This window comes from Pezoporus wallicus, unplaced genomic scaffold (genome assembly GCF_028554395.1).
Source record: "Pezoporus wallicus isolate ANWC-B61680 ecotype Strahan unplaced genomic scaffold, APGP_CSIRO_Pwel_v1 contig_5542, whole genome shotgun sequence".
NCBI lineage: Eukaryota > Metazoa > Chordata > Aves > Psittaciformes > Psittacidae > Pezoporus > Pezoporus wallicus.
In genome coordinates, this window is record NW_026640165.1 from 1,050,541 (window position 1) to 1,078,413 (window position 27,873).

The 27,873-nt window shown below is 37.1% G+C and overlaps 1 protein-coding gene across 8 annotated transcripts in view; it reads left to right on the forward strand.

Annotated features, from left to right (window-relative positions):
* The window catches only part of KMT2E (lysine methyltransferase 2E (inactive)), a 57,779-nt gene that overhangs the window by 23,836 nt on the left and 6,070 nt on the right, over positions 1 to 27,873 (forward strand). For 4 of the 8 annotated variants that reach the window (XM_057417800.1, XM_057417801.1, XM_057417799.1 and 1 more), the window contains 19 exons: positions 1,527 to 1,638; positions 1,990 to 2,219; positions 3,790 to 3,870; positions 4,836 to 4,894; positions 8,438 to 8,610; positions 9,838 to 9,876; positions 11,355 to 11,567; positions 12,944 to 13,074; positions 14,464 to 14,581; positions 14,743 to 14,852; positions 16,421 to 16,682; positions 18,677 to 18,775; positions 20,523 to 20,687; positions 21,696 to 22,004; positions 23,000 to 23,254; positions 23,427 to 23,571; positions 24,343 to 24,596; positions 24,747 to 24,803; positions 25,438 to 26,001. In XM_057417800.1, the coding sequence (XP_057273783.1) occupies positions 1,527 to 1,638; positions 1,990 to 2,219; positions 3,790 to 3,870; positions 4,836 to 4,894; positions 8,438 to 8,610; positions 9,838 to 9,876; positions 11,355 to 11,567; positions 12,944 to 13,074; positions 14,464 to 14,581; positions 14,743 to 14,852; positions 16,421 to 16,682; positions 18,677 to 18,775; positions 20,523 to 20,687; positions 21,696 to 22,004; positions 23,000 to 23,254; positions 23,427 to 23,571; positions 24,343 to 24,596; positions 24,747 to 24,803; positions 25,438 to 26,001 (3,376 nt within the window). Of the gene's footprint in view, positions 1 to 1,526; positions 1,639 to 1,989; positions 2,220 to 3,789; positions 3,871 to 4,835; positions 4,895 to 8,437; positions 8,611 to 9,837; positions 9,877 to 10,705; positions 10,766 to 11,354; positions 11,568 to 12,286; positions 12,419 to 12,943; positions 13,075 to 14,463; positions 14,582 to 14,742; positions 14,853 to 16,420; positions 16,683 to 18,676; positions 18,776 to 20,522; positions 20,688 to 21,695; positions 22,005 to 22,999; positions 23,255 to 23,426; positions 23,572 to 24,342; positions 24,597 to 24,746; positions 24,804 to 25,437; positions 26,002 to 27,873 lie in introns of those variants that run through there. The other 4 variants (XM_057417803.1, XM_057417802.1, XM_057417806.1 and 1 more) reach the window with 4 other exon arrangements.

Consider the following 27,873-nt stretch of genomic DNA (forward strand, 5'->3'; position numbering starts at 1 on the left):
TGGATGATGACTTTAATTTGATCATGTAGTAAACTCACATGGGGAAATGGGCCCATTAGTAGTAGGGTGCTTTCAAGCAGATGTGAAAATACTGTGTATTGTTTTTGGAAAGCTAATGGCTTACTATATTTATAGAAAAAAATGTTACCAGCAAATGTAAGTTCCTGGTGTCCTTTTAAATCAAATTAGTACCGCTTCATGGCATAACAGAAAAGCCTCTACTTAATATATTGCCATCAAAGAAAAAATGCTTTGTTTTTTTCTTTAAACTTAAGAATCAGTAACTTTATGTAAAAACTCAGTTCAAGGAATTAGAATGTTTCTGGTGGAAAGTAGACTTCATACATAATGAAACTGAAGTTAGAAAGTGAACAAGGCTTGATCTGTGATGCAGGTCAAAAGCCTTTTCAATATTGATACTTTGTCCTGCCTTTCAAGGAAAAACAAAAACAAAAAACAGCCCAACCAAAACCTCCCAAAACTAACCAACCAAAAAAAAAAACCAAACCAAAAAACCCAACCAACTAAAACCCAGGCAAACCCAGAATAATTAGGTAAATAAATTAATTTGAAGCTTGTCCTGGCATGATTAAGTCATATGTTGCAGTGAAAAAGCTACAAGTTACTGAACTGAAAGTTGTCTCTGACATGAGAGTGTCTATATAAATGCTTGCATGCATGCACATATGAATGTAACTGCTGAAGAAGAGTAATAAAGTATAATTTCTTGTGCTCAGAAAGATCTATTTTAGTACGCCTTATCTTTTTGTCTTTCATGTTGCAGTTTAGTGCATATAAACCGTAGTTTGCCTATTAAAGAAGGTGCTGCTTTTCACTGCCAAACCCTCTCTCGCAATTTCTTACCCTCTTTTTTTCTTCTATTTCAAGATAAATCGTGAAGCTGCCTTTTTACATAGGTTTGCCCTACTTGTGATTTGTGTTTGCAGAAACCGCACCCTTCTGCCTTGACTACGGGTCTGTATGGATGCTTGTGGGGGCGCAGTAATGCGGCCACTAGATGTCATTGCAGAACTGAATAGTATTGGTGGTGGTGTAGGCCTGTGACAGTTTGCAGTTGCATCTCAGCTTCTATCTTTTGACATAATTAAGCTGAAGTCCTTTCTGCAGCTTGTGTTACAACTCTCCAGGCATGGGCATACATCCTGATGACTCCCTGACGAAGTGTGTAACATGCTTTTCTGTCCCAGATTTGCAGGTTATGTCATGTGATCTAGCATGCACTTTTTTGAGAGAAAAATTTTGTCGCTTTAAAGAGGCATAAATTCTCTGCTGCTCTGGAAGCTTAATTTTAAATGAGAGTGTTTGGTTCTCCCTCTCCTACCACCCTTTATTTTTTTTGGAGTGAGGGAGCTGTTTGGGGGTCTGTGTCCACCCCATCCTGCTTTGTATGCTCCTTTAAACAGAATCAGCAGGCAATTAATCAGAAGTTGTGCAACAAGTGCCTTTAATCTATTAATATAAATGACATATTAATTGCATTTATTTTTTCTTCTTTTGCCTTGCAGACCAGAATCTGTAGAAGCTAGCCCTGTGGTAGTTGAAAAATCAAACAGTTACCCGCACCAGTTGTATACCAGCAGCTCGCATTCACACAGTTACATTGGTTTGCCCTATGCAGTAAGTTTCATGCTAAGTATTCTGTAAAAAAAAATAGATTACGTAAAATGTGCTGTTCTTAACTGAAAAAACTCTTGATTCACGTTGACATTTTTATATCTTACTGGGAGTTGGGTAGGTTGACTAAAGACGGTTGATTAGAAACGGAATACAGAACGTGATGCGCTTACACGTAAAGCATAGTTGATAAGGTAGAAAACAAGCATGAGCAGTGGCAGAAACAAAATTTTAAACTTAACTAAAAAATAAGTCTCTGAAGTCTTTTACAAAGTGAGTTCTTACTTTAGCTTAAATAACCTTCAGTGTATGAACATTTTAAGAGCTATAACTTACTTTTCCACAAAAATCTAGGACCATAACTATGGTGCTCGGCCGCCTCCAACACCTCCGGCTTCTCCTCCTCCATCAGTGCTTATAAGCAAGAATGAAGTAGGCATATTTACCACTCCCAACTTCGATGAAACCTCCAGTGCCACTACCATCAGTACGTCAGAGGATGGAAGCTATGGAACTGATATTACCAGATGCATTTGTGGCTTTACACATGATGATGGATATATGATCTGTTGTGACAAATGCAGGTAATAGATATTAAAATAATTTAAAAGGTAGAAATTACTTAAAAAAAACTAATTTGTGCCTTTTCTTGTGCATTGTTGTTTAATAAAGGTATTCTCCCCCCCAAAAAAAATAAAAAAAAATCTTTGTTTTGTTCAAGTAATTAATATAATGAAATAAAGGCCTAGGGATTAGTTCCTAATCTGCATGTACTGAGCAGTAAAGCATCTTGGTAAATCATGTATATGTGAATCAAGTAACTTGCAGAATGCAAAATAATCTGAAAGAAACTTCTCAAACACTGGTTTCTCTGTGCATGATCTTTGTAATAGGAATTCTTTATTTTTAAAGGACACAGTTTTAAGAATTTTCGTAGCTGTGAAAAGATTAACCTGGATTCTTCCTGGAGAAGCTGAATTTTAAACATTTAATTTACATGTTTGTGCTTAAGCACCTACTTGATCGTAGTAAATAAGTAGGTGCTATTAAATACTTGGACTCAGAAAAACTATCTTAGAAAATTTTAGAGCTGTTTTTAATAGAAGACAAACCTGCTGTTTCTGCAGTTGCTCAGTATTAGCCTGTATTTTTATATTCAGTATGATTAATGAATGATACTGAGTTTATTAGATCATTGTGTATTTCTGAAATGATCGTTATCTAATCAAAACATTAATTTGAGTTCCATTCTTCTGTCTACTTACATAACGACCTTGTTACTAATTTTTGATGGTCCTTGATTTTGTTAACCTTTTTGCTTATTCTGAAATGTATTAAGATGTTCTTTCAGCAATGGCTGAAAGACAGCTACAGGCAGTCACCAGTTAGGTAGTGTTTGCATCTTCTGAAGAAGAAATCCTCCATGAGGAGTTGGAGAGAGTTGTGATAAATTCACAAGTAGCAAGATAACAATGATTTTCATGTCCCAGTTTTTCCTAGCAGTGTGGGGATGAGCATGAAGTCTGTCTGTCCTAGGTTAGCCTGCAGTCTAGCAAGCAGCCTCTCTTCCCTGACTGTGGGAAGCAGTCAAAGCTGCTCTTGTGCTACACAACAGTGCTACCAGTCATGTGGAATGTGTGTATAAAAACATGTATTCATATTTTGCATTAAAATCTATAAATAAAAATATTTGTGTATCTATAAATAAAAATAAAGATATTATTTTAAGTATATATTTATGAAAGCAAATGGAATCTTTTTATTTAAAACAAAACTCTTGTTACAGCGTAGAGCATAAGTCTTGTTGCTGAGGGTGTTTGTCTCTATCTTGTTCTCTATTGTGATAATTTACCATTTTTTATTTCCAGTGTTAGAGAAAGATTTCCAAGAGGGAAAGTGAGTCTAAAGAAGCAGAGAGACACCGGGAGACAGCCACAAGATTGGAATTGCAGTGATCAGTGGAATAGAAAATCAGCTAGCAGAATGATGGCGAAGACAGTGGTTGAGATGTAGTTTTAGGCAGTATTCAGTCCGAGTAAAGATCATGATTAAAAAAAAACAACTGTGTTTATCTGCGTCCGTGTGTGTATCATGCACACAATTCTAAAATTGTGCTTAAAATACAGGTGATTTTTGTTCTTTTTTATTTTTAAGTGTCTGGCAGCACATTGACTGCATGGGGATTGACAGGCAGCATATTCCTGACATATATCTGTGTGAACGTTGTCAACCAAGGTGAGTAGTATGGTTGATTTTTGAACTCTGACCAGATTGCGTAAAGACTACGAAAAAAAGAGGTATTGGAGCAACCAGCAAATAAAACACAGACCATGTAGCGTAATCCTGCCAGTTCTAGTTAAAGGGGCTACTTTTCTGATGTAGTTGATCTTACCAGTCTCCATTCTCTTGTTCCCAGCAGCTTATTGTTTCACCTCCCTAGGCAGCAGGGATAAACCCTTGAAAAGCTTATCGAAACTGCAATAATTTCTGGATCCTATCTTAGGCTGACTAATACGTAGATAACCCATTCCATATTTTATTTCATTTCATGGCTGTCATATGTTAAGAATCTGTATTTCTTAGTGTCTTTGATTTTACAACCCCATTCCAATATGCTGCAGTGCTCACTTGGAGGATTTCTTGCTGTGGAATGGTTATTTGTATGCCCTCCCCCCCTTCCCCCCCCCCAGTGTCATATGATGTATCAAGGAGGGCATTTTGTGTGGTAGTAGGTAGTCATCATAGTTGTCCTGTGATGTAAAGTAGAAAATACAAAGTATAAAATGCTGCCTGTTAACTTATGTTGCAGATTATTAATTAAACAATGAATACAGGACGTGTTCAGAACATTTTAATTACCAATAAATGATTCTTTTATTTCTTTGAAATAGTTTGAACCTTATATTGTTTTGAAGACTGCAGGAAAATAGTGCAATGCTTAGCTGTAGTCTGTGGGCCAACTGCCATTCTTTCTTGTGAGGTATCAAGTTTCATTTTGCTTTCAAGTGATTTGGATACTCGCTTTGCATTAAAAGTGGAATGGAACAGTGCACAGCTTAGTTTTTCTAAGTATCTAAGCATTCAGCTAGTTTGCTGTTTATTCTGCAATAGTTAATGGAAACTAACTACAGAAAGGTCTGTTTTAATACATAGATGTATTGATGTGTGAAGAATGGAGTAAAACTTATTTTTAATTTCAGGAGTTTAGATAAAGAAAGGGCAGTGCTGTTGCAACGAAGGAAAAGAGAAAATATGTCAGGTGAGTAAAGCTTTAAAGTTTTTGTGTAGTAAAGGTTATAAAATGTATTGACTGTATAGGCTTCAAAGTGTATATACATTGTTCCTTCAATTTTGATAGCCTTCTGCATATAAAATTTGGTGAATCTTTTACTTGACTTTATCATTACTGAGATAACAACATTCAATCAGAGTTGTTGCAGTTCATGTGTTTTATTAGAGGTTGTTGCCACTACCTTTTCTCCTTATGATTGTGGAATAATTTGATCTGTTTGAACACTGTTAAAGTTTCACAATAATGAAATGTGACTTTTATAATAACCAGACAACTTTGAGTAAGCTACTGAAGATAAGATGGAAAATATTCAGGCTTCTTTTGTGATAAGAGAAGGTTACAAAGTCTGTTTTCTTTATGGAAAAAATTCTTTTTCACATCTCTGTCATTCTTTTTCTTCATAATATAGACTATGCTGTCCTCTTAAAACTGTTCTATTACAGGTGATATTTCTGGCTCTGAGAATTACGTAACTGAGATTCAGAACGATATAGCACAGTTTTGAGAGGGGATCCACCTCTCCTTGGTTTGTTGTAGATTTGTGTATGTGTATTGGTACGTTTTTGAGTTTGACAATGAGAAAAAATGGCTAAACTTGGGCAATAGAGTTAGACGAAGTTTTGAGGTTTTTTTGGCCTTTAATAACAAGGTGAGGTGTGTAGTGCATGTGTCTATTTTGATGTCTATATTGTATGAAATGAGCTCTCCTACCATTTATAAAATTTCAGAACTCAGCCAGCTTAACTTGTCAGGAGTTCTGTCCAGCCATCACCAAAATTTTGTGGATTTCTTGATTGAGAGGTGATACTTTGAAGCTCTGTTACAAAAGTAATAATTTAGGAGATAGTCATCCTCCTAAACTTAACGTGTTACTTTCAAATCATATCTTTGTGGTTTCTAATACATAACTTGAATGTATGCTTGCATCTCTAGTTAATTATAATTTAGCCAATACATTTGCTTGGCTAAATGTACTTTTTTAATGTTGACTGATATTACATAGTTCAGTCAGAATTACAGTAATTCTGGGTATGAACTGTCTACCAGTTAGTAAAATTGGCCAATTTTCATAGATGATTCAAGTAGGAAAAGTGAAAATTGCATTAGTATCCATTTTTTTAAGTATTCAATAGAAAAACAATGTTACTTGTAACTTAGTAGTGTTACAGGTGTTTGATTAAAGGTTTTGATTGCATTATTTGGATGCTCTTAGAGAATGTATGTATTTATATAGGGCTTTTTTTCTATAGACTTATGTAAAATAGGATTTATCATTTAGATACGAGAATACAGTTTTTATTGTAAAATTGTCTAAAGAGGTGCTGGTTTAGCCATCTTGTATCAAAAGCTAAACAGGCAGGAGCAAGTAGTAGATCAGTTGGTTTTCCTTTAGAGAAGAGCCTTTAAGTGAACAATTCACATAATAGGAAATTTTATGCTTAACCACATCACCTTTTTTTCCTGGCAACAATTTATAATCTATTGTTCTGGGGCCTGTGGTTGTATGTGGTGGTGCTCGTCTTCTTGTTCAGGTATAAAAGTTCAGTTCTGATGCAGCTTACTGTTCACTGAATTACTTACAGAGGTTCAGTGGAATGAGCACGTTTGTGAAGCCCCTACTCAACTGTAGCCTGAATAGCTTGGGTTTGTTTGTTTTTTTTTTTTTGTTACTGTTTTTGTGAGATTGTTATTTGGGTGTTTTTTTGCTTTTGTTTTGTTGTTTGCTTTTGTTTTTATGAGATTTTTTTTTTTTTTAAGGTACAGTATCTAAATGCGTAGCTTGTTCAAGGGTGTTGCGTCAAGCTGTCTGGTCTTGAAATCAGTGCTGATGAAATCGCTGCCTATGGTGAAATGAGTCTGGGCCCATAACTTCTTGTGAAATTTAGAGACTTGGTATCTTGCCTTCCAGGATGCAAAATCTTCCCTTAGTGTGCTTTACCAGGGCTCTTCAAAGTGAAAGCAGGTTATGTAGGTTGGGAAGGGAAGGAGTGTCTCAAAACAACTCTGTGTAATTATATGTTTGGTTGAGGTAATTAGTCTTCCCAGTAAGTTAAGGCGCAGTGTAGCAGACAACATTGAAATGTTGCTTCCCTGAAGAAGGCAGTGTTTTGTGGGGTCTCAGAGGTAGAGGTATTTGGCTGTGACAGTGATTGTGTAGGCACTAGTGTATGGACTATAAACACTGACAATTTCAAGAGGGATTTGGGTTTTCATTTCTCAGTCTTTCGTTATTCTGCTGTTCATTCTTCTTCGATGAGCCATTTCTTCTGTGTGTGTGTTTTGATGCTAGTCCAGGCAGAGATGTAAACATTCAGAAAACATCATCCATTGTTAATATATAAAGTATAATTATGTGCCTAATAAATTGCTCAAAACAACAACCAAGATGGTAAAATTGGATTGCTTATTATGCGCGGAAGAATCCTGGCAAGGAATGTTGTGAGCGAGAAAAATCCAGAGTAACCAGTAGCTGGATGGAGTTCTTTATTTAGTAAAGGAGGTTTCAAGAATTAGGACTGTTGAGTGCACTGATTAAGGCAACATCCTTCTGAGCTCAGAAGGAATGTGCTCTCACTTTAAGTGTTTGTAAAGCCGCCTTCTGTGCAGTTTCAGAAATTCTTGCTTAGTGTGAAATAAGTTTACTGGAGGGAGGTATTTAGGAAAGCTGCTAAAATGTGAGAAGTCTGTACTGTGCACATATGAACATCAGTCTCCTATCCTGTGCATGATCTCTCTTCAAAGCCTCCCCATACTTCACAGCCTTTCATCTTGACAGAACTAGGTTAATCCTGTTTCAGGTCAGGAAATGTATTTGTCTGACATAAATGCTGATGTATGCTGAATTTTAGGCTTTGGCTTTTAGGTCTGTGGGTACACAGCACAAAGATAAAACATGTCAGTGTGTTTATGCTCTTAACAAATAACATAGACTTCCCTTTTCTCTTCCCTGAGTAGCAGGATGTTACTGTTAGGGGATTTTGAGTAGAGAAGGCTTTGGGCTAAATCTACATATTTATCCTGAAAAAGGCACTTGACGCTGCAAATTGCAGCTGAAATTGTTGATTACAGTTTAACACATGAATGATTAATGGGGCTTCATGAGAAATGCTGGGCTGTCATTAATTTTAATCCCCTCTAGAATACAGTCATCTGAGAGAATCCTACAGGCATATTACAAGTAAAAGCTATATAGAAGTGAATGAGTTAACAAACAGATGTTTTTCCATTTTTTGTTCTGATTCTGGTTATGCTGGAATATGATAATATAACTTCACGCAAAGAATGGAATTAATGTGGTACCTTTCTTACCTGCTGTTACAAACATCTGTTAATTACCAGCTTCTCCTTGGCCATTCATTTTCTTGCTGTTGCAACTGTTGGTGGATTTTACATGCGAGTGCTTGAAGCGTTTGTCAGTACCCAGTTTTGTTTTTCGAAAGCAAGTGTAGAGGAACGAGTGAATATTCTTTCCACAGTATGATTCTTTACAGAATATTCTTTGTTTTAAAGATGGGGATACCAGTGCAACAGAGAGTGGTGATGAGGTTCCTGTGGAACTGTATACTGCTTTTCAACATACACCAACTACAATTACTTTAACTGCTACAAGAGTTACAAAAGTCAATGATAAGAAAAGGAAAAAAAGTGGAGAGAAAGAACAGACCATAGCAAAATGTAAAAAAGTAAGTGAATGTGGTTTCTATTTTTATAAGCCTAAATGTTATAAATAATATCTGTGACAGCTTTTACAAGAGAGACTGGTTTTAAAAATCAGGCTATTATTACTAATAATATTTAACAACGTGGGTTTAGCTTGAAATGTAATACTCTGCAGTAGGTGATAAATCTTCCTGCCTCCCCTGCCTTTAATTTGAGTTAATATGTACAAGCCATGAAAGTTAATTTTGTAGCTGAGGCAGAATTCAAAGGAGGAATTGCATGTAGTGAACCACTTGATATAGTTGGAGGTGAGGCAGAACAAGGTTTCAATAGCCAAAGAAGAATTTTGTGTCTGAAAGTCTCCTCAGTTGTGGCTGTTTACAGTTCAGGAACATTTGCTATCAGTTTTCCTAGTGTGACTTAATGTCCATTTATTTGAGTTGAAACTGTGTGGAAGTGTGCTGTCAGAAAGCCACTAAACTCCTTTGGTAAACAGGATACTGACATTGTACTGTTTAGGTACAGGTGTAAACAATACGTGAAGACAAATGTAATACATGTGAAGAAGTACAATGCAGTTGCTTTCTGAAGTTCACTTTCACTGGCTTGGATGAGAATTTTGACCTTTAAAACTTGAAGTCAGAATTAGTTACTGGTACTTCTTTGGAAATGTTGAGTAAAATATTTCCTTTGGATGAATGGTTCTGCATTATAAATTCACTACCATGTATTCTTCTGTTAACTCCCAGCATTGTGTGAGATGACCTAAAGGAGATTCTGTTGTAGAATGGCAGACTTCTTTCAAATATTAACATAACAGGACATGTGTGACACCTGCTTCCCCCTCCCCTCTTTCCGCAAATAGTGTAATGAGGGATGTGGGCAATTTACAGGTTTACTGGATAAATATGGGCTGTTCCATAAGTAACATTTCAGTTACTTTACCATGAATTCTGAAATTTTAAAGAGTCATGTTGTAATATGGGAGAAAGATACCTGTACCTGGACCACAGTGCTGACATCCAGTATGCACTTAGCTTCGAATGCCAGATTGGTTTTTAAAAAAGCCTTTGTGAGGTATAACCTGTTGCCTTCTTGAGATTTCAACGTAGTTTTTTTCTGTTGTAATTTTGCACTGTTTTTTGAGTGGCCCATGTTGAAAAGCTGTTAATTCATTAATAGATTTTTTTGAAATCATGGGGAGATTTTGAGTTTCCTTCAAAGAATATAAGTATCTAACTTTGTTTCAGGCATTTCGAGAAGGATCCAGGAAATCTTCACGAGTAAAGGTAATGTGATTTTTGGTTGAGTTTTGTTTTGTGTAAACATCTTAATTGTATATTACTTGAATAATATGAAGCATCAAGAGTACAACTGGGGCTGTACATGAAGTGCTGAAGTACTCTTGATAAATAATGTACTACATACAGTAAATTTAAGTTAAGTATGAGCACTACATTTTTGTTCTGTGAAGTTAATTTAAATAGTATAGTGTAAATTTTGGTTTTCAGGAGCCAGAGGAGGGATTAGGGCTGTGCAAGGGAGTAAAGTTAAGTGCCCACCTTGCTTGAATGTAGTAGCTCTAACTTCTCATAGCTCTAAGCAGCAGAAGAATGAAATGGCTATATTGCATTTGAAAGCCAAACTAGCAGTTCTGCTGTCAACTTCCATGTATTCATCTAATGGGGCTCTACTCACTAGTGCTGGCATAGTTTAAGGACTTGTGCTGGGATATCTGCTTTGTAAGATTTAAGTGTTGTAGCAGTCTTTAAATTTTCTGCAAGAAAAAAGTATGCATGGTGTGAAAACAAAGTGTTTCCCATAGTTTATTAAGCCTTGAGACATATAAAAATACATGGAACACAATTTACACTTCATATGTGTAAGATGTGACATGAATAGTGAAGGCAGTGTTGGGGAAGATAATCTGTTTTATGTGTTTTGAATATGGTGTTTGTAAGGTTCCATTGTGGATTTTCATGGTTTTCTTACCATCACACCTTTTTGAATGCTGTTTGTGTGTTTGGCTCTCTTGAGGTACAAAATAAATGTGAACAGGTAGATTGAATTGCTGAACCACTTGCTGGTTTATTGATATTTAATAGTGTCTCTGCTCAGGTGGATAGAAAAGGATGCATTGGTTGACTGCAGCCTGTGTGCTGCTTGTGAGGTCTCGAAGTACAGTGGCACTTTCTTTAAAAGTGAAACAGGATCTGAAGCACCACAGAAGAAAATTGTTTAGGGTGGAGCACATAAATGGGGAAAAATGATCTGTGCAAAGCCTGTAACATTAGAGTCACATCCTTAATGTAGTAGGTGTAGGATTAGGAGAGTTTAGTAAGATGTGAAGCGGAAAAATGATACAGTATGATCTGTGAGGTTGAAAGGGAAAAATCAATCTATTATAGGATGGAAGTGGGAGTTCTCTATATTTGCATAGTTCACAAAAGTTGAGTAGGCAGGGAGATCTGACCCTCCAACTGCTGCACTCAGCGATTCACGATGCAGTGCAGTTGTGGGAGGAAACAATGTCACTCTCCATTCTTAGCCCAGTAAAACGTAGAATCTGTATTGAAGGGGGGATGTGTTCTTGAACTTCTGTGGTATTTATGGAATGATAAAATTCTGGACAAATGTAATGCTACTGTATTCAACTCAGTGCTTTTAAGTAATGCAGAATTATCAATGGCATACCTTTGCCCTTCATTTCGTGTTTTGTTTAATATCTTTTTCTTACCTTATAATATCTGGTCACTTTAATTTTTAGGGCTCAGCTCCAGAGATTGATCCTACTGACAGTTCGAACTTTGGATGGGAAACAAAAATCAAGGCATGGATGGATCGTTATGAAGAAGCAAATAATAACCAATATAGTGAGGGTGTGCAGAGGGAGGCACAAAAAATAGCTCTGCGATTAGGGAATGGAAGTGACAAAAAAGAAGTCAGCACCAGCAATCTGATGTTCAAACCTCCAGTAGAGGTAATGAACTGTGCCATGTCGTGTTCCTGCATGCTGGTTTGTGCTATGACAGTCATTTAGGTGCCTTAGAAAAAAGAGGGGGATAATTTTTTCATTTTCTGTATCCTGTCTCATCAGATCTAAGCAGCAGAGTTTTAACAGCTTTTCAGGATTTGTAGTTGATTTTCATACATCCTGTGTCACCCCTGGTTATGTTTACACTTGCATTTCAGTTCTCATAAAAACAGTGGAGGTGTTAATCTGAGCCTGAGCATTGCATTGTCCTTAGACTGTCTTGTGGTAGATATGATGCAGTAAACATTGGTATTGTGTCTTCTCTGTGAGGAATACCAGGAGTGGTTAGAGTATATAGAAGCACTGAAGTTGGAATATATATATATTTTTATTTTCTTTTTCTTTTCTGGTATGTGTATCAACATGTTAATTGTCCGCGTTTTTTTAAAGTGTGATAGGTGTTCTGGATATTCAGGTCCTCAGAGTAGAATTTCATTTACTAGTTCTGATGGTAGATGATACTCTGATACCAGTTCTTTTTCATGTGATCTTGTAAGTTCTAGTTTATGAAGAAATTGTGCAGTGTTTTTTCTGTCCTTAACATCAGTTATTTATCAGCTTAAAATCAAAGCCATGTAACAGACATTAGCATTTTGTAGCAAAAATCTCGAGGAGTAGTTACAGTAGCAGATTAATGGAAGCATCTTTGCTTCTTTTCCTCAAAGACCATCATGGCATATGGGACACCCTCCTTAGAGGAATATCCCTGCTTACAGAGCCTTTTGCCTACATAGAGGCTACTTCCTTTTTGATTGGCGATGACAGTTATGAGAGGTGTGAGTTCACTAATTGTCAGGGTATGTATTGGTTTTTAATTAAAAGCCATCCTTCCATCTAAAGATCTGAAAATAAATTTGGAAACTCTCAGGATTCTTTTTTTCTGGTTATTTTGTTATTTTTCCTGTTCTGTTTTTCCTTGAATGAATCATGAATGTCCTTTTATGTCTGCATGTTTTGTTTTCCTTTGAAGAAATTGAAGCTTTTTGAAAGGATTATGCTAAACAGGGCAGCAGTTCATCCTAGTAGTGGTGAGAGTTAAGTGCACTAAGGGATAAAGTGAGAACATACTGTGACAACATGAATATATTGGTGTTCAGCCATGTCTTGAGAACACAGGCTAAAGTATTCTTTGAGTATAAATTCATAACTGGTTGCATTGGTGGTGGAACAGACAGTTTGATCAGGCTGGAAGTTTAATTACAAAAAGGAGGGGGTTTTACTTCATATAGAATCGTGTACTAGTTGAGAAAGTATAATCTGCTGTTCATAATGGGAAAAAATGTAGAAAATGATACTTCATGAATTAATTTATGTCTTTATAGAGCTACGTGCAAAAAAACAAGAAAATTTTAAAAGCTGCCAAAGACTTGCCTCCTGATGCACTTATTATTGAATACAGAGGGAAGTTCATGCTGAGAGAACAGTTTGAAGCTAATGGATATTTCTTTAAAAGGTTTGTTTATTCCAAATATTTTATAAGGTAACTATTAAAATGCTGTTTTGCCAAATTCTTGCCTTAAGTAGGAGTGGGTTTTAGTTATCAATAGAGTCTTGCATTTTACTGTTGTCTGATAAAAATAATTGCAGCTGGAATCTGGTCTCCCCCTTGTCTTCTGGATATCCTTACAGATCTGTTCAGGAGTTAGTTTCTTTTTTCTTTGTTTTTCCCTGGTTACAGGATTCCTGCATTCTTGGTTGGGTAGTTGTGCACCTTAAACCAGAGGTTGGCAGGTTCTACCATCCTTAAAATAATTCAGAAGGTAATGGCAAAGACATTCTCTTTTGTGAGAGAAAGAATTTTTAAGTTCTTGTCCTGGGTTCAGCTGTAGCAGTTATTTTTCTCCTTCATAGTAGCTGGTGCAGTGCTGTGTTTCAGCTTTAGTCTGAGAACAATGCTAATAACACACCAGTGTTTTAGTTGTTGCAAAGTAATGCTTACCCAAGGACTTCTCAGTCTCTCATTCTCTGCCAGTGAGGAGGGGCATGAGAAGCTGGGAGGAATCAGAGACAGGAGACCTGACCCAGAGTAGCCAAAAGGGTATTCCATACCACAGCACATCATGCCCAGTATATAAACTGGGGGGAGTCACACAGAAGGGTGTGCTTAAACCATGACAGTCCATCAGGCTGAGACAGAGTTGGATGCAGGTTCAGCTTGGAGCCATTTTACTGCCAAGAGTTTTCCAGCTGGTCAAGTTACTGAGCAGTCGGTGACTGCTTCCTTCTTCCTGTGGATTATTTTCAGTGCTGCCATTAACTGCATAGACACATCTGCATGGGAAACTGAGGAGGCCTGCTGGAGGAGATAAAATACAGAGCTTCTGCTCAGTGAAGATGAAAGGGTTCCCCGGCACATGCAATAGCAGAACTTAAAGCATGTCTTGGCAAAGTACTTAGATGCCTCTCTTTCTTCAGGAGAGTTGGGTGCTAGTGTGGGTGTTAGGTAGGAATGTGGAGGTGTTATTTTATTCTATTTTTTTTTTTAGATGGTTCTGTAAGGCACCTAAACTTCTACCCCAGTTTCATTTTAGGACCTGCTGCAAGAAAAATGTAAGACAGATGAAGAATCTTATCCTGATGTCTTCCACATAAAGGGCCTGCCCTGTGCCTGTTCCTCCCTTTTGATCCTATGCAGAGGAATTACATTCAGGGCTGTAACTCAAATTTACGGTGTTCTGAGAATACATTTGGAGAATGCACTGATAAGAATCATGAAGCTTAAACATGCTATTCTCAGATATGATGTCGAACATCATGTTACAAAGCTAACTAATCTGAAGACTAAGCGATACTTAACATCTTGAAAAATTACAAAACTCTGCTGTTCTTGTGTCTTTTTTAGGCCGTACCCTTTCGTTTTGTTTTATTCCAAATTCCATGGGCTGGAAATGTGTGTTGATGCAAGGACTTTTGGAAATGAAGCTCGGTTCATCAGACGTTCATGTACACCAAATGCAGAGGTGAGCATATACAAAAGTTAAATTAGGTTTTACATACTTAGGAGTCCCCTTTTCCTTGAGTTTCCCAACTGATAAACAATCAAACTGATAATCCGTATGATTTTTATACATGTACTTTTAAAAAGAAAAACCATAATGTAATGATGTTCTCTTGAATACAGGTGAGGCATGTAATTGAAGATGGAACAATTCATCTTTATATTTACTCCATCCATAACATTCCAAAGGGAGCAGAGATTACTATAGCGTTTGATTTCGATTATGGAAATTGGTAAGTATTTGAACATACAGTTCTAAAATATATCTGATGCTTACTAAGTTATGTTGTGATTCAGAGTGGCTTTGTTTTTTATGTAACTTCTTGCCTGCTTTAATAACACAGGGCTCCTTAAGCACTTGTTTTTACAAGGAACTCTGTGTGTGGGGGCAAGGTTTCTTCTCTATTTTTATTATTGTATATCTGCTAACTTCAACAGTGTTGCAGTTACTTAAAATGATGTGGAAAAGAAGCAAACTTAAGTGAATATGAATAAAGATGTGCTATGAAAATGTATTGTATATAGGCATCACATAGTGTGGGGACAGTAGAGGGTTGAGAATGTAGAGGTATTTCGTAATGCCTTATTTATTTCAGAGTACCTCTGTAGTACAGTGGCTGTGGAATTTAGTTAAAAGTCATGTTAGTTCAATGTGTGATTAAGAGTGCTGCGATACACTGAATGCTTAGTGCTTTAGATTCTGTAACCTGTTGCCCGTTTTCCTGCATATAATTGCTGTTCCTCTTATGAATTGGGGAAAGCTCTTACTGAATTAAACTGTTGCCTTTATCTGTGAGCATTGTTTTGAAATGGTAAAAGAAATAATTGGTTGACATATGTAGGAACTGTTGTTCAAACAGCTCTCTGAAATCTGACGGCAGAATAAGGCCTTTGAGTTTACTAATGGCTAGTAGGAAATGTTACAGGGTATAGGCACATTGCACAGGAGCACCTAGGCTAATACTAACCTTGGAAACTGAAGTGTTGGAAGAGCCAGTTTCTGTGTGTGTGCTTGATTGGGTCCAGAATCAGTCCAACTGTTTGACGTTTTGCTGCACCAAGGTTATACATTTTCCTATGGTCTGCTCTTAAGTCAGCTTGGGTGCAGTACTGTGCAAGACATGCCTCCACTACTTCTGTACCTGAATAGTTATGTCCATAGAGTATTACCTGTGTTAATCAGCTCCGGCTCAGGCTAGTTCACTGCACCTTGCACTGTTAAGTGTTGTAGATACACCTCCCATAAAGACAGCCTGAGAAATTGCCTGGTTTTGTTATTTATCCTTCTAGAAGTACTTAGTAGTTGTGTTTAGTACCTGCAGCTGACAGTCTGTGTAAGTTGAATGTGTTAGAATAACTGTTCCTCTGTATCCATGTGAAACTTAAAATTGTTCGAAGTGACTCTTCAGTTCTCATTCTGTAAATTATGTCTACTGTCTTTGTTTAAACCAAGAACTGTCTGCCTTACATATGCCTGTTAATACCTGTCATACTTCCACCTGGTGTATATTCCAGCTTTTAAATGTCTTCAATCTTTTAAGCTAATGCTAACCTTGAATTTTAAAGAATTCCATGTGACAAACAGCCACGAATTCTGTTAACCAACAGATGAGATTTTTGAATTACAGCAAAATTGTATATGTTGGCGAAAACTTGAGTCAGCTGCTTTTAATATGGTTGGTTTGCATCATAGCAGATGTTCAATGTGAAATATATCATCAACCTGCATGATTTAGCATTGAAAGTCTCATTGCTGCATAACCTAATCAAAATATGTCTTCTTGTATTTAATTGCTTTTAGTAAATACAAAGTGGATTGTGCTTGCCTCAAAGAAAATCCTGAATGTCCAGTTCTCAGACGATCTGAGCCGACAGAGAACATCAATACTGGATATGAAACCAGAAGGAAAAAAGGAAAGAAGGAGAAAGATGTTTCAAGAGAAAAGGAGACTCAGAATCAAAACATCACATTGGACTGTGAAGGAGCAGCCACCAAAATAAAAATTGCAGATAATAAACAAAGGAAGCTCTCTCCCCTCAGGCTGTCCATTTCTAATAACCAGGTATTGACACAAAGATGATCAGAAAGAAAAGCTTATAAATACAGAAACTCTCCTTTTGTAGTTACTAGAGGAATTCTAACAGGTCACTGAAAAGGGGTATGAAGACTTGTCAAAAATAGTCATGATGGCTGAGGTGTTTAGAATTTTTTATACTATTTATACTGTAAAGATATGTTGGTTCCTATACCAGTTTTAACCATACATTCTTACTCTGAATCTCTTCGTGGATCTCTAATGTGAAAGCCTCATGTCATGCTTTCTGGAGCTCCCAGTCCATCCTGAAGTGTCATCTCTTTAGCTGCATGTGTTACTTGGGAGCATAGGATTTTAAACATAAAAATTGGTAGCCCTGCTCTAATAGCAAATAAAACTTCAACCCAGAATATTAAGTGTTGGCTGCAGATCTGTGTTTAGTAGAGCTCTGAAGCTCTACTAAACAGAGTTCAGGGAGCTGGGATGAGGAAGGTGTGCTTTGAAGCTAAGTAATGGATAGTATATGGATAGTATGATGAAGCTACCTGGTGATACTGCATGGTAGGCAATTTTAAAATAGTTAAATCAGTTTGAAAGAACTAGTGGGAGAGATCCATGTGATTAATCTTGCAGAGCAGCTATTAAAGATAAACATTAAACATGAGCAGATGGTTATTTCGGTAACTATCGATCTCCTCTTTCCTTTGGGAGTGGTAATTTTTTTCCTGTGTAATGTTTTTTATGATGATTTAGGGGCAGAGGAAAAGGAGTTGTTCTGTGAGAAAGCCATTTCCTAGTTCTTTTAATATCACTGAAGAGTGAAGGAAATAAGGTAAAAACAAGCATATTGACCCCCAATGTTCTTAAGATGATCAAATTGTTCTGGGGTTTTAGTAGCTAAATAGCTTAAACACACTGGGATGTCCAGAAGGCGTGGCATGTGACTGTTACAAATGATGATCTCCAGGGAGGCTGTTATTTAAACTTTCTTATCTTAAGTAATGGGGGGGGGGGGGGGGGGGGAGTGTGCTGTAACTAGTGATAACTGGTATTTGGAACCTTAGCTGTCAATGTAATGTACAGTGCTTATATAGAACAGACACAGGAGAACTCATTGTATTTCAAAACTGAAACAGTAGGAATTGTGAGAAGACTAAAGCTGTTAAAACATAGAAGCCAGTCAGTTAATAGCTTTTTTTTTTTTTTTCCTTCTGGGGTGAAATGTGTAATGCTAAAGAAAGCATATGGGGAAATGTAAATGTACTTTTAAAACAAATATTAATACCCCCCCCCCCCCCCCCCCGGCTTTCTCTAGTCCTTTATGTAAAAGTGAAATTGCATATAAGACAGGTTTCAAAGGCACTCTTTAATGGTTTGGGGTTTGGGTCTGGTTTGGTGTGGGTTTTTTTCTTTTTCAAAACAGAAGCATTCTTAGTTAGCTGACTGTTGTGTTTCCTTATGGTGTGACACAGCATTAGATTCTGTACTGAGAGTTTACATGGAAAATGTGACTTTAATAGAAAACACTTTCAAGCTGAGAACTTTGATGTAATTGTTAACGTCGTCTTTGACGTTCATTCTGTTTCACTAAAATTAATGCCTTTTTTTAATGGGTGTGTAATGTAAAGCTCCTAATTCTTTGACTGGTTAAAAAGTGGCTGGGTTAGTGGCTAGTGATAGTGCCCAAAAGTTTTTATTAGTTTGGAGGTTTAATTCTGGGGTATTTTTTGTGGTTGGTGGGGTTGGGGAGTGGGGATGGAAACCCAAAATTTCATAAGAGCAGTATATTAAAGATTGTGTCTAAACTCAGAATGGAATAGATCTAGGCAGGTGATCATATTTACAGCTTTATACAAAGATACAGGTGAATATTTGGGGTTTTTTTTTTTTTTACATTTTTGTCTGGACTTACTGGCTTAGTTAATTCTGATCTGAGGAATCTAAGTTCTCTGTGGCTTTTAGTTTTCCCTGGCTTGCAAGAGTAGTAGAGCTTCTATAAAGCAGTCATTTCCATCTTTCAGGAGCCAGATTTTATTGATGATATAGAAGAAAAAACTCCCATTAGCAATGAAGTAGAAATGGAATCAGAGGAACAGATTGCAGAAAGGAAAAGGAAGATGGTAAGTTGGGAAGCAAGTAGTTGCCTAAAGCTGTCACTAAGGCTTAGTGACACCTGCTCTTCCCATGCTAATTGCTGCCTTTTTGTAGGCTTGTAGAATCTGAGCATATCTGAAGTCAGATCCTTACATGAACTTCATCTTAAAATGAAAGGCTTGCTGTTTGAGAGCACTTCATCTGGCTTGATCATTGCTTTCTGACAAAAAGCTGCTTTTATCTTCACATGCATAACTTCTTATTGCCTTCAAAAAAGACATTGTAGCAATATCTAGAATTTATTTTCTTTCTTCATTACTACTTGTTATTTGTAATGTCCATTTTTAGAGATGGCATGGAAGTCAGGACTTTTCATGAGGTTGGTAGAACAGTGTTATGAAAACTGGCATTTTAAAATGCACTTGTTTTGTTAGGCATTCAAAATGTGAGCCACTTGAAATTACCAGTTCAGTCAAAATCTTGGCCAAGTTGTATAATGAAATACTAATATTTGGAGCTTAATTTTATTGTTTGTTTAAAGTGGCACCAAGCTGTCTGCATCTGCCCAGACCTTAGAAAACAAGGGGGATAGGGTGGGATGGGGTGTACATTCCTTTTGGTCAGTACTTTATACAATTCTGTCAGTAGCAGAAATTATGAGATTTGTGTTTATGAGACATAAGAAAGCAAAATCTGTTCATTAAATTACATATTTTACTCACAAAATCTGAAGAATGACAGCATGAGCTCTGATAATAACATACAGCAGTGTCCTGTCATGCTTGTGAGGAATGATTCTCACCAAACACTGCTGAATGTACTGGGTTTTGTGGCTATTTTGGGGGTGGGGGGAAGTGGGAGGGAGTTGTTGTATTCTTGCAAAAGTAAAACACTCTGGGAAGCATAGTTACAGCACAGTTGCTGTAGTAGTTAATTATTTCGTTAGCTCCATTATGAGGATTGCATATAATTGCAAGTTTGTCTGTATTTTACCAAGCAAACACAGGCAGGTTCAGTGCCAGAACATACCTTAGTTCCTCATTTGCTCATACAAGCAATATATTTTCAGGTATTCTTTCTTTGATATAAACACATTGTGGATATCAATGCACTGTTGGAACTACAGGCATTTATAAAGAAATGCCCAAAAGTTTGTAATAGAAGCCCTCAGTTCTGCCACTTCTGTATCGTCTTCAGCACAGCTCTGTGCAGGTGAAGGGATCTGCTTCTGTACAGCACTAGGACCTGAATTATAGGTAGACAGAAAATTCAGTTCCTCTGGGTGGCCTAGTGTTATCTTATTTTGAATAGTGATTCCTGGATGTTGACTGTATGTTTTGATTGAGTTTGTGGCACTTGGAAAATTGGGTCAGAAGCTAATGGGGCTTACTGTTGGTTGTTTCATACTAAGGACCAGAAAGATATAAAATACATGTGTTTTATTGTTTATAAATACTATACATGCAAGTAAGTGGCTCAGAAGTGTGTATTCTTTTTTATGCTTATAGGCCAGTGATTTATTAGTAAATCACTGTTTCAGCAAGTTCTTAAATCCAAAGCAGGACTGCTTGTTTGTCAGGGTTGGCATGAATGCAAGCCTTTCTTCAGAAGACTAATAATTACAGGCATTTTCATTGTAACATCTCCCTTTCCTCTGAACTTCTGCTGAAGTTGATCTTCATGTCAACACACAGTGAACATGTTCTGAAGTACTTAAATAGCATTTACATACACAAAAGATTGACTGAAAGTTAATTATTCTTAAATCCTCAGACAAGAGAAGAACGGAAGATGGAAGCTATCCTGCAAGCTTTTGCCAGACTAGAAAAGAGAGAAAAAAGAAGAGAACAGGCTTTGGAAAGAATCAGCACAGCAAAAACTGAGGTTAAATCAGAATGCAAGGAAGCACAGATTCTCAATGATGCTGAATTTATTCAGGTAGTTATCTGGAACTTTATTTTAAAGCTAGCTTTAAAATAGGGATATTTTATCAGTGGATGTCAAGCTGCACTTTAAGATGTATGAGATACTTGGGTTTATTTCCTCTGAACTCAAATATATTTGACCAAATTTTATGTAGTTCTTTGATGTTATATTAGCTCTTGATTTTTATTTTTTTTTTTACCCCCTCCCCAAGAAAACACATACAGAATTTATTTATTAGGAATTTCAGTTACATTACTTAATGCAAGCGAGCACACACCCCAGCTGCATAATTCAGTCTCTCTTCAAAGTTCAGGATAGGATGCGTGTACTGATGCTGACTTCAGGCACAGGAGATTGCTTTACTTAGGCACCCTCTATAACCAGCGGAGAGCAATTTGCTTTTTCAGTGGGTTACTCAGGAACAGATTATAATTCTTTCATTTCTTTTAAAGGAAAATAATTACTAAGCCATAGTTTGTTTTGAGTTCTGGCAGATGATACTTAATGTTTCATAAAGTTTTTTACTCTGTTGTCACTGGATACTAGTATGTTTCTTACTTTGCAAATACTCGTACATATTCTCAGTTCAGGTAGTTTCTGTCAGCATGCTGTTAAGTACCTTTTGTGAAAATGCTAACCACTTTGTAAACTATAAATTACAAAAAGGATATTAGACTGAAAGACTTCATGATGTAAGCAGCTGATTTCTAGCTTATGTGTGAATGAGTGTGGTATGGCAGTTCTTGCATAAATCTCTGCTGATCTGAGCAGTGACTGGTGTGTGTGAATACTCTGCCAGTGAAAGGGCAGGCGTTTGGGAGGAAAATGCAGGAGATCATGTAGTTTACCTTAAAGAAGGATAGAAATACTGTCTCTGAAGTATTTTAGTTCTAACAGCAGCAGCGAAATAGAGGTTTTTTGGACCTGTAAAGGAAGGGAGAACTGTCATTTTATTTTAAGATAGATATGTAGCTTTACATGTGTGTGGGATCTGTTTACTAGACTTTTCTTTTGTACCAGGAACCAGCAAAAGAAGAAACTGCCACCAAGCCTACCCCAGCCAAAGTTAGTAGAGCTAAACAGAGAAAAAGCTTCTCTCGGAGTAGAACTCATATTGGACAACAACGCAGACGACACAGAACTGTCAGCATGTGTTCAGATATTCAGCCATCTTCTCCTGACGTGGAAGTAACTTCACAACACAATGAAACTGAGAATGCTGCACTGGTAGCTGAGCCTGAAGCAGAAACTGTTGTTACTGAAATGGTTACTGAAACTGAAGCTCCAGCACTTAATAAATGCCCTACTAAGTATCCTAAAACAAAGAAGGTATGTCTCTTAAGGGCTGGGGGAGAAGAGGATAGACTTTAACAGAGCTTTAAAAAATCACAGGCTGCTGCATTACTATGCAGCTGTGTATAGGCTTCTAAAACAAAATGTTGACTCATTTATTTAAAAATCATTACATAGCCACTGGCTGGTAATAAATTAAGAGATTTTAAAAGGTATGTGTAACATGCATTGGTAAAGTTAGTTTGGATTTTAAGAGACTTCCAAAATACATCTTGCAGAACAATTTTGGATCAAATATTTTCTAAGGGAAGTACTTTCTAAATGAGCTGAAATAATTTATGTAACCAAAACATAATTAAAGCTGTTAATTTAAAACGAAATAAAAGTTGCCTTTCCTTCCTTTGTTCATCATATCCTTTAGAAAGTGTTTTAATGGTAGCAAACGTAGTGTCTGAGAGGAAATCATAACCTAATGCTTTTGAGATGGCTGTTCTGAAGTGAATGCATTTAAACACTCAAAAATTACGTGTATGTTTGGAGGGAAGATTCTTTATTCTCATTAGTGCTTTGTGATGAGGAGTTGTCTTCTATTAACATCACGCGATTTCTCTTCAGCTTAGATGCTTGGGCTCATTAAAATTTGTCTTGGAATTCTGCTACTGAATTCACATCATAAGTACAGTTGATCTGGACGCTTGTATAGTATGTTCAGTGAGAATTAAATACAAAAGAACTAAGTGTTAGTCTACAATGGAAAAAAAAACACCCAACCACAACAAATAGAACCCAAAAAGTAAACCCCCCAAAACTTCAGTATATTGAGCAAATCTATACTGATTCTTTCTGCTGCCCCCATTATTGCAGCAAAACTGTCCTCATTCTTGCCCTGTGTATTCTTAAACTTGCAAACTGGCAACTTAGCAGTTTTCTGGTTTGTGTAGAAGTTGAATAATTAGACTAAAAAAAACCTAAAAGTCACTGATAAAACCACTCATAAAACACTAATTTTCTTTCTCTCTCTCTCTGCTTAGCACTTGGTCAGTGAATGGTTAAGTGAAAAGAGTGATAAAACGGGGAAGCCTACAGACAGTCTATCAGAAAGGCCTCTGCGCATAACTACAGACCCTGAAGTTCTGGCTACTCAGCTGAATTCTTTACCAGGTCTCACTTACAGCCCACATGTATATTCAACTCCAAAGCACTATATTCGTTTTACTTCACCATTCCTTTCAGAAAAGAGGAGGAAAAAAGAACCTGTGGAAAACATTACTGGCTCTTGTAAGAAGGTAACGCTTCCCTTCATTATGGTTCCCCATCCCAGATTTATTAAAGACGAGTCTTCATTTATTAGCACAATTTCAGGCAGAACAAAGCTGGTTAGCAAAGTAGTCCTGTCATGGTTTTGAAATGGTTATCATTAAACTGTTAAGGCACTGATTTGAACTTGTTTTATTACAGCGTTGGTTGAAGCAGGCTTTGGAAGAAGAAAGTTCAACAATGATTGATAGATTTAACTCACCATCACAAGAGAGATCTAGAAGTCCAGCCATCAATGGTGAAAATAAAAGTCCATTATTACTGAATGACAGCTGTTCCTTAACAGGTGAAGCTTTCACTAATACAGTGCATAAGAGCTTTGTCAGAGTAGATAAATGTCGAGGAGCATGTTTTTAAGTAACATTAATGAAAACGGCAGGGACATTTGCACTCTTTCCTTATACTTTCTTTGAAAGAAATGCTTAGTTGCATAGTGGTTGGGACTTTTTTTTCCCCCTTTAATGGATAGTTGATACTAGATGAGTAACCACCATATCTCATAGTGTGTACAGTCAGCAAAAGGCTAATGTTTTTGACTACGAATATAAGGGATTAGATTATAAATTCATTTTCTCCGCTGTTCTGTGTATTCAAAATTCCTTTTAAATTCAGGGCATTATGTTGCACATATCGGAAAAGCTGTCTAAGCTTGTAAGCATAATACAAAATAGGAATGTGCCAAAAACTAAACATGCTTCTGTAAGGATACGGAGTGTATCAGATATTTTCTGTATGCAGTCCTGAACTTGGAATTTCCGCTTTTTAGCTGAACAGTCTTAAAAATGCCTTGACATTGGCTTTCCTTTTCTGGAAACATTGACAGTTGTTTCCATTATCCTTTCATAGAAATTTCAGTTAGTGATAAATGTGGGCTGTGAAGAGTTTTGTTTTCAGAAGGCCTGTAGGTGGTTAAGAGTTTATCTTTCAGGAAGCTTGCCCTTAAGAGGTTTTTGTAATCTTTACTAATTTTTTACTGTGGAATTTGTAATGTTTATGAGTACATAAACAACTGTAATTACTGTATCCAGATCATCTCTTTTCTGATTCCAACATGCAGATCTAACCACACCACTAAAAAAACGAAGACTGTATCAGCTGCTGGAGTCTGCATTCTCAGAAACCTCTACGCCTACTCCTTCTCCTTATGCCACACCGACTCATGCTGACATCACTGCCTCCGAGCCATCATTGTTTGCTACCCCTCCTAGGGTGAAAACAGAAGATGAAGCTTGTAGAAATGGTTACAAACCCATCTATTCGCCAGTTACTCCTGTAACTCCATGTATACATGGAAATACCATGCACTTTGAGGTGAGAGTTACAGTGAATTTCGCTTTGTTCAGAGAATGCATTTAGACATTCTTGTGTAAATCAGTATTTGTACTCCTGCTAAAAGGGGGTGTTTTATATTTCTCCGGGCTAAAAAAGAAATTGACTTACAATTTCTTCTTACTTATTTAGAATATTTCCTCACCTGACAGTTCCCCAGAAGTAAAAAGGCGAGCTTACAGTCAAGAGGTAAGGATATTTGCCTTAAAACTGCAAGTGGTATCTTGATTTCACCTGAATAGCTGAACTGTTCTTAGTAAATGTTTTTCACCAGCTGTTGGAAGTTTCCTGGAATGTAAAGGGTCACTTCCCTCAGGATTTATTTGCTTCCAGCCATGGATCTGTGCTGGGGTTTTCATGGTTAAGTTTTAAGAAGTACAGAAGACATTTCTGTAATTTAAGATTTGTATTTTTTCCTTTCTACAGTATACTGGGTATTGTTTCAGAAAAGCTCCCCCCCCCCCAGTTCTTCTTGAAATACATATTTTGATGCAGAGGATCCTGTTTATGCTGAATTGAAGCAAGTGCTTTATAACTTTCTGGTCAGGGACTTCTTCCTCTTGAAACTTCTCCCCTTCCTCTGCCTATTTCATAAATAAAACCTGGCATTTAACGTTTATTTTGGCTTGGGTTAATGTGGATTTTATTAAAATGTTTTTACCTAATACATGGCAATTGTAGAAATAAGTGGCTGTAGAACTGTTTAGATAAATTCATGGTACTGGAAGGCCTTTAATCCCACTTAAAGGCACAACTGAATGTCAGAATAATTGCAGGTTTTTTCAGGTGTGGAAAACTAGTTGACATGCTTTTCTTCACGCAGGGCTATGATAGAGCATCAATTTTAGCACTGAATTCTTTCCGAAACTCCAACCTGACAGAAATGGGCCTGCAAGAAATCAAGACTATTGGATATTCCAGTCCAAGGAATAGGACTGATGTCACACGGCAGTGTACTGGAGAAATGGAATGTGTGTCAGACCTCCAGCTGGGACTCGAAGTAATTGAGCAAAGTGCACTGCATAAAAACCTGGAAGCCCCCCCACATGATAGGACTGATTCGAACAGCCAACTAGAAACTGCTCATTGTGGGCGGGGCACAATTTATTCTTCCTGGGTAAAAAGTCCCGACAGGACAGGTGTAAATTTCTCAGTGAATTCTAATTTGAGGGACTTGACCCCTTCACATCAGTTGGAGGTAGGAGGTGGATTCAGAATAAGTGAGTCAAAGTGCCTGATTCAAGACGATGCTAGAGGCATGTTCATGGAAGCATCTGTTTTTTGTACTTCAGAAGATGGAATTGCATCTGGCTTTGGAAGGACTGTCAATAGCGACAGCTTGATGGATGGAAATTGCACACCCCAGAATCCTCCACAGAAGAAAAAGGTTATAATTTTAAGAATCATTTGTTCTCTCTCACATAGTCTGCTAACGGTACTTCTGTAACAGGAAGAACCATAATATAGTTAAAATCCAGCTGATGGCTGATCTTTAGGTACTACAATGTAATAGACATTATTCAGGGAAAATAATGAAGAGCAAAAAAGCTGCATACAGCCATTAGTAAATGTATTTTTTCTAATACGTACAAATTCAGTTTTATTTCATAAGCCTTACATGAATTGTTGAATAAAGAATTACTTCTCAGGTTTGAAAGGGTTGCATATGACACTAAATATTATATAATCTATTATACAGAAGACATACCACTATCATAGAGTCATAACAGGCTGAAATTTCTGTAAGTCCATATGCTTCTTTGAAAGTTAAACTAATTTCTTTTCAAATCCCAGAAGCACTTAGTGTTTCAGTAACCCTCTGCCCCCTTTTTCTTGCTGACAAGGATTCTTCCAGGGTGTGACTGCTGAGGGTTTATGCTACAGTAATCCCCCAAACACAGAATGGTGTGGCTGCCTCACCCAGACCCTCACCCAGGTTTCCTGTCTAAAAGGCTCAGTTTGAAGAAATAGGGAAGATCTACGTGTGCCCCTGAAAGAATGGGGTTTAGGCTTTCCAAGAACAAGCAAAAAAAGCATCTTTCACAATGTATAAAAAGGGGGTGAGGCATCTTGGCTAAGGAGAAGGTAGCATTCAGTATTTTTGTAGGAGAATAATAGAAGCCTTTTCCTAGGATCAGGTAAGACACGAATGTTGTTACGCAGTTGTTAAACGTTTTTTCTACATTTCAACATTTTTGTGGGCGTTTGCTCCTCTGTTCTTCTCTCGCCATTGTACAAGTTCACCCATTTCAATATGGCCTTGTACATAGTGCCCACATGACAGATTTCATCCATTCTTAAGCTGTCTTTAAGCAGTATCCTTCAAGGGATCCCAAGTACGGGATGTGGAAATCATACAAATTGTTTGAAAGCAACATCAGTTCTTCCTTTTTCTGTGAAAAACCAAATATTTTTAACTGTTCTTACCCTGACATGTAGATGAGTCTCTAATAGACAGATGTGTTTGAAAGCAAACAAAAAGCCAGGACTGCAAAGAAAGCAGGGTGCTGTGGTGGTTTTCCCTGTAGAAATGGATGTCTGCTCTTCCTGAGGACTAGGCCAGTTGAACTCCTTTTCATTATTGCACTTCAATTTACTGTTTTCTTGGATGGTTCAGAGTAGGATGTTGATAACCAGAAGGAAGGATTTGAAGGCATTAGATGTCATTTCTACCAAACTAGTGTCATACTGAATAAAGTATGACACTATTTGCAGCTTTCTGCATCAAATCCTGTAGGTATGTAGTGAAAACATTTGAAAGTTTATTTTTCTCACAGTAATTTACTGTTAAACTGGTTTTTATTCTGTGGAAGCTTCTGTGTAGTGATTTTTGTATATACATGCATACAAACAAGAAGCCACTTTTCTTTCATGTGTTAGTTGTTTTTCGTAAGAAACTACTTGGAATTTAGCGTATGTTCTTCATAAGTCTCTTTTAGAGTGCATAAAGACAAATTCAGAATCAGAAAAGAAAGCTTAAGTTGAGAGTTCTATATGTTAAGAAAAATGTATGCAGGGATGAGAGAATCCTTTTCATGTAGTACAATGAAGCAGAAGTGTAGCGGGTTTTTCATATGAGGGAGTCAGACTGAGAGCAGGATGTGACATCTCTTAAAATTAGCTTTACTGTGTCAGCATACTCTTAATAATGCTGCAGTTCCAGGAAAAACTCTGAAGTCCCTTGTAGCTTCAACCAACAGTACGACTTCAGCAGCAAAGTCCTGGCTGTCCTGCATCTTCTGCCACTTTCCTGAGGCAG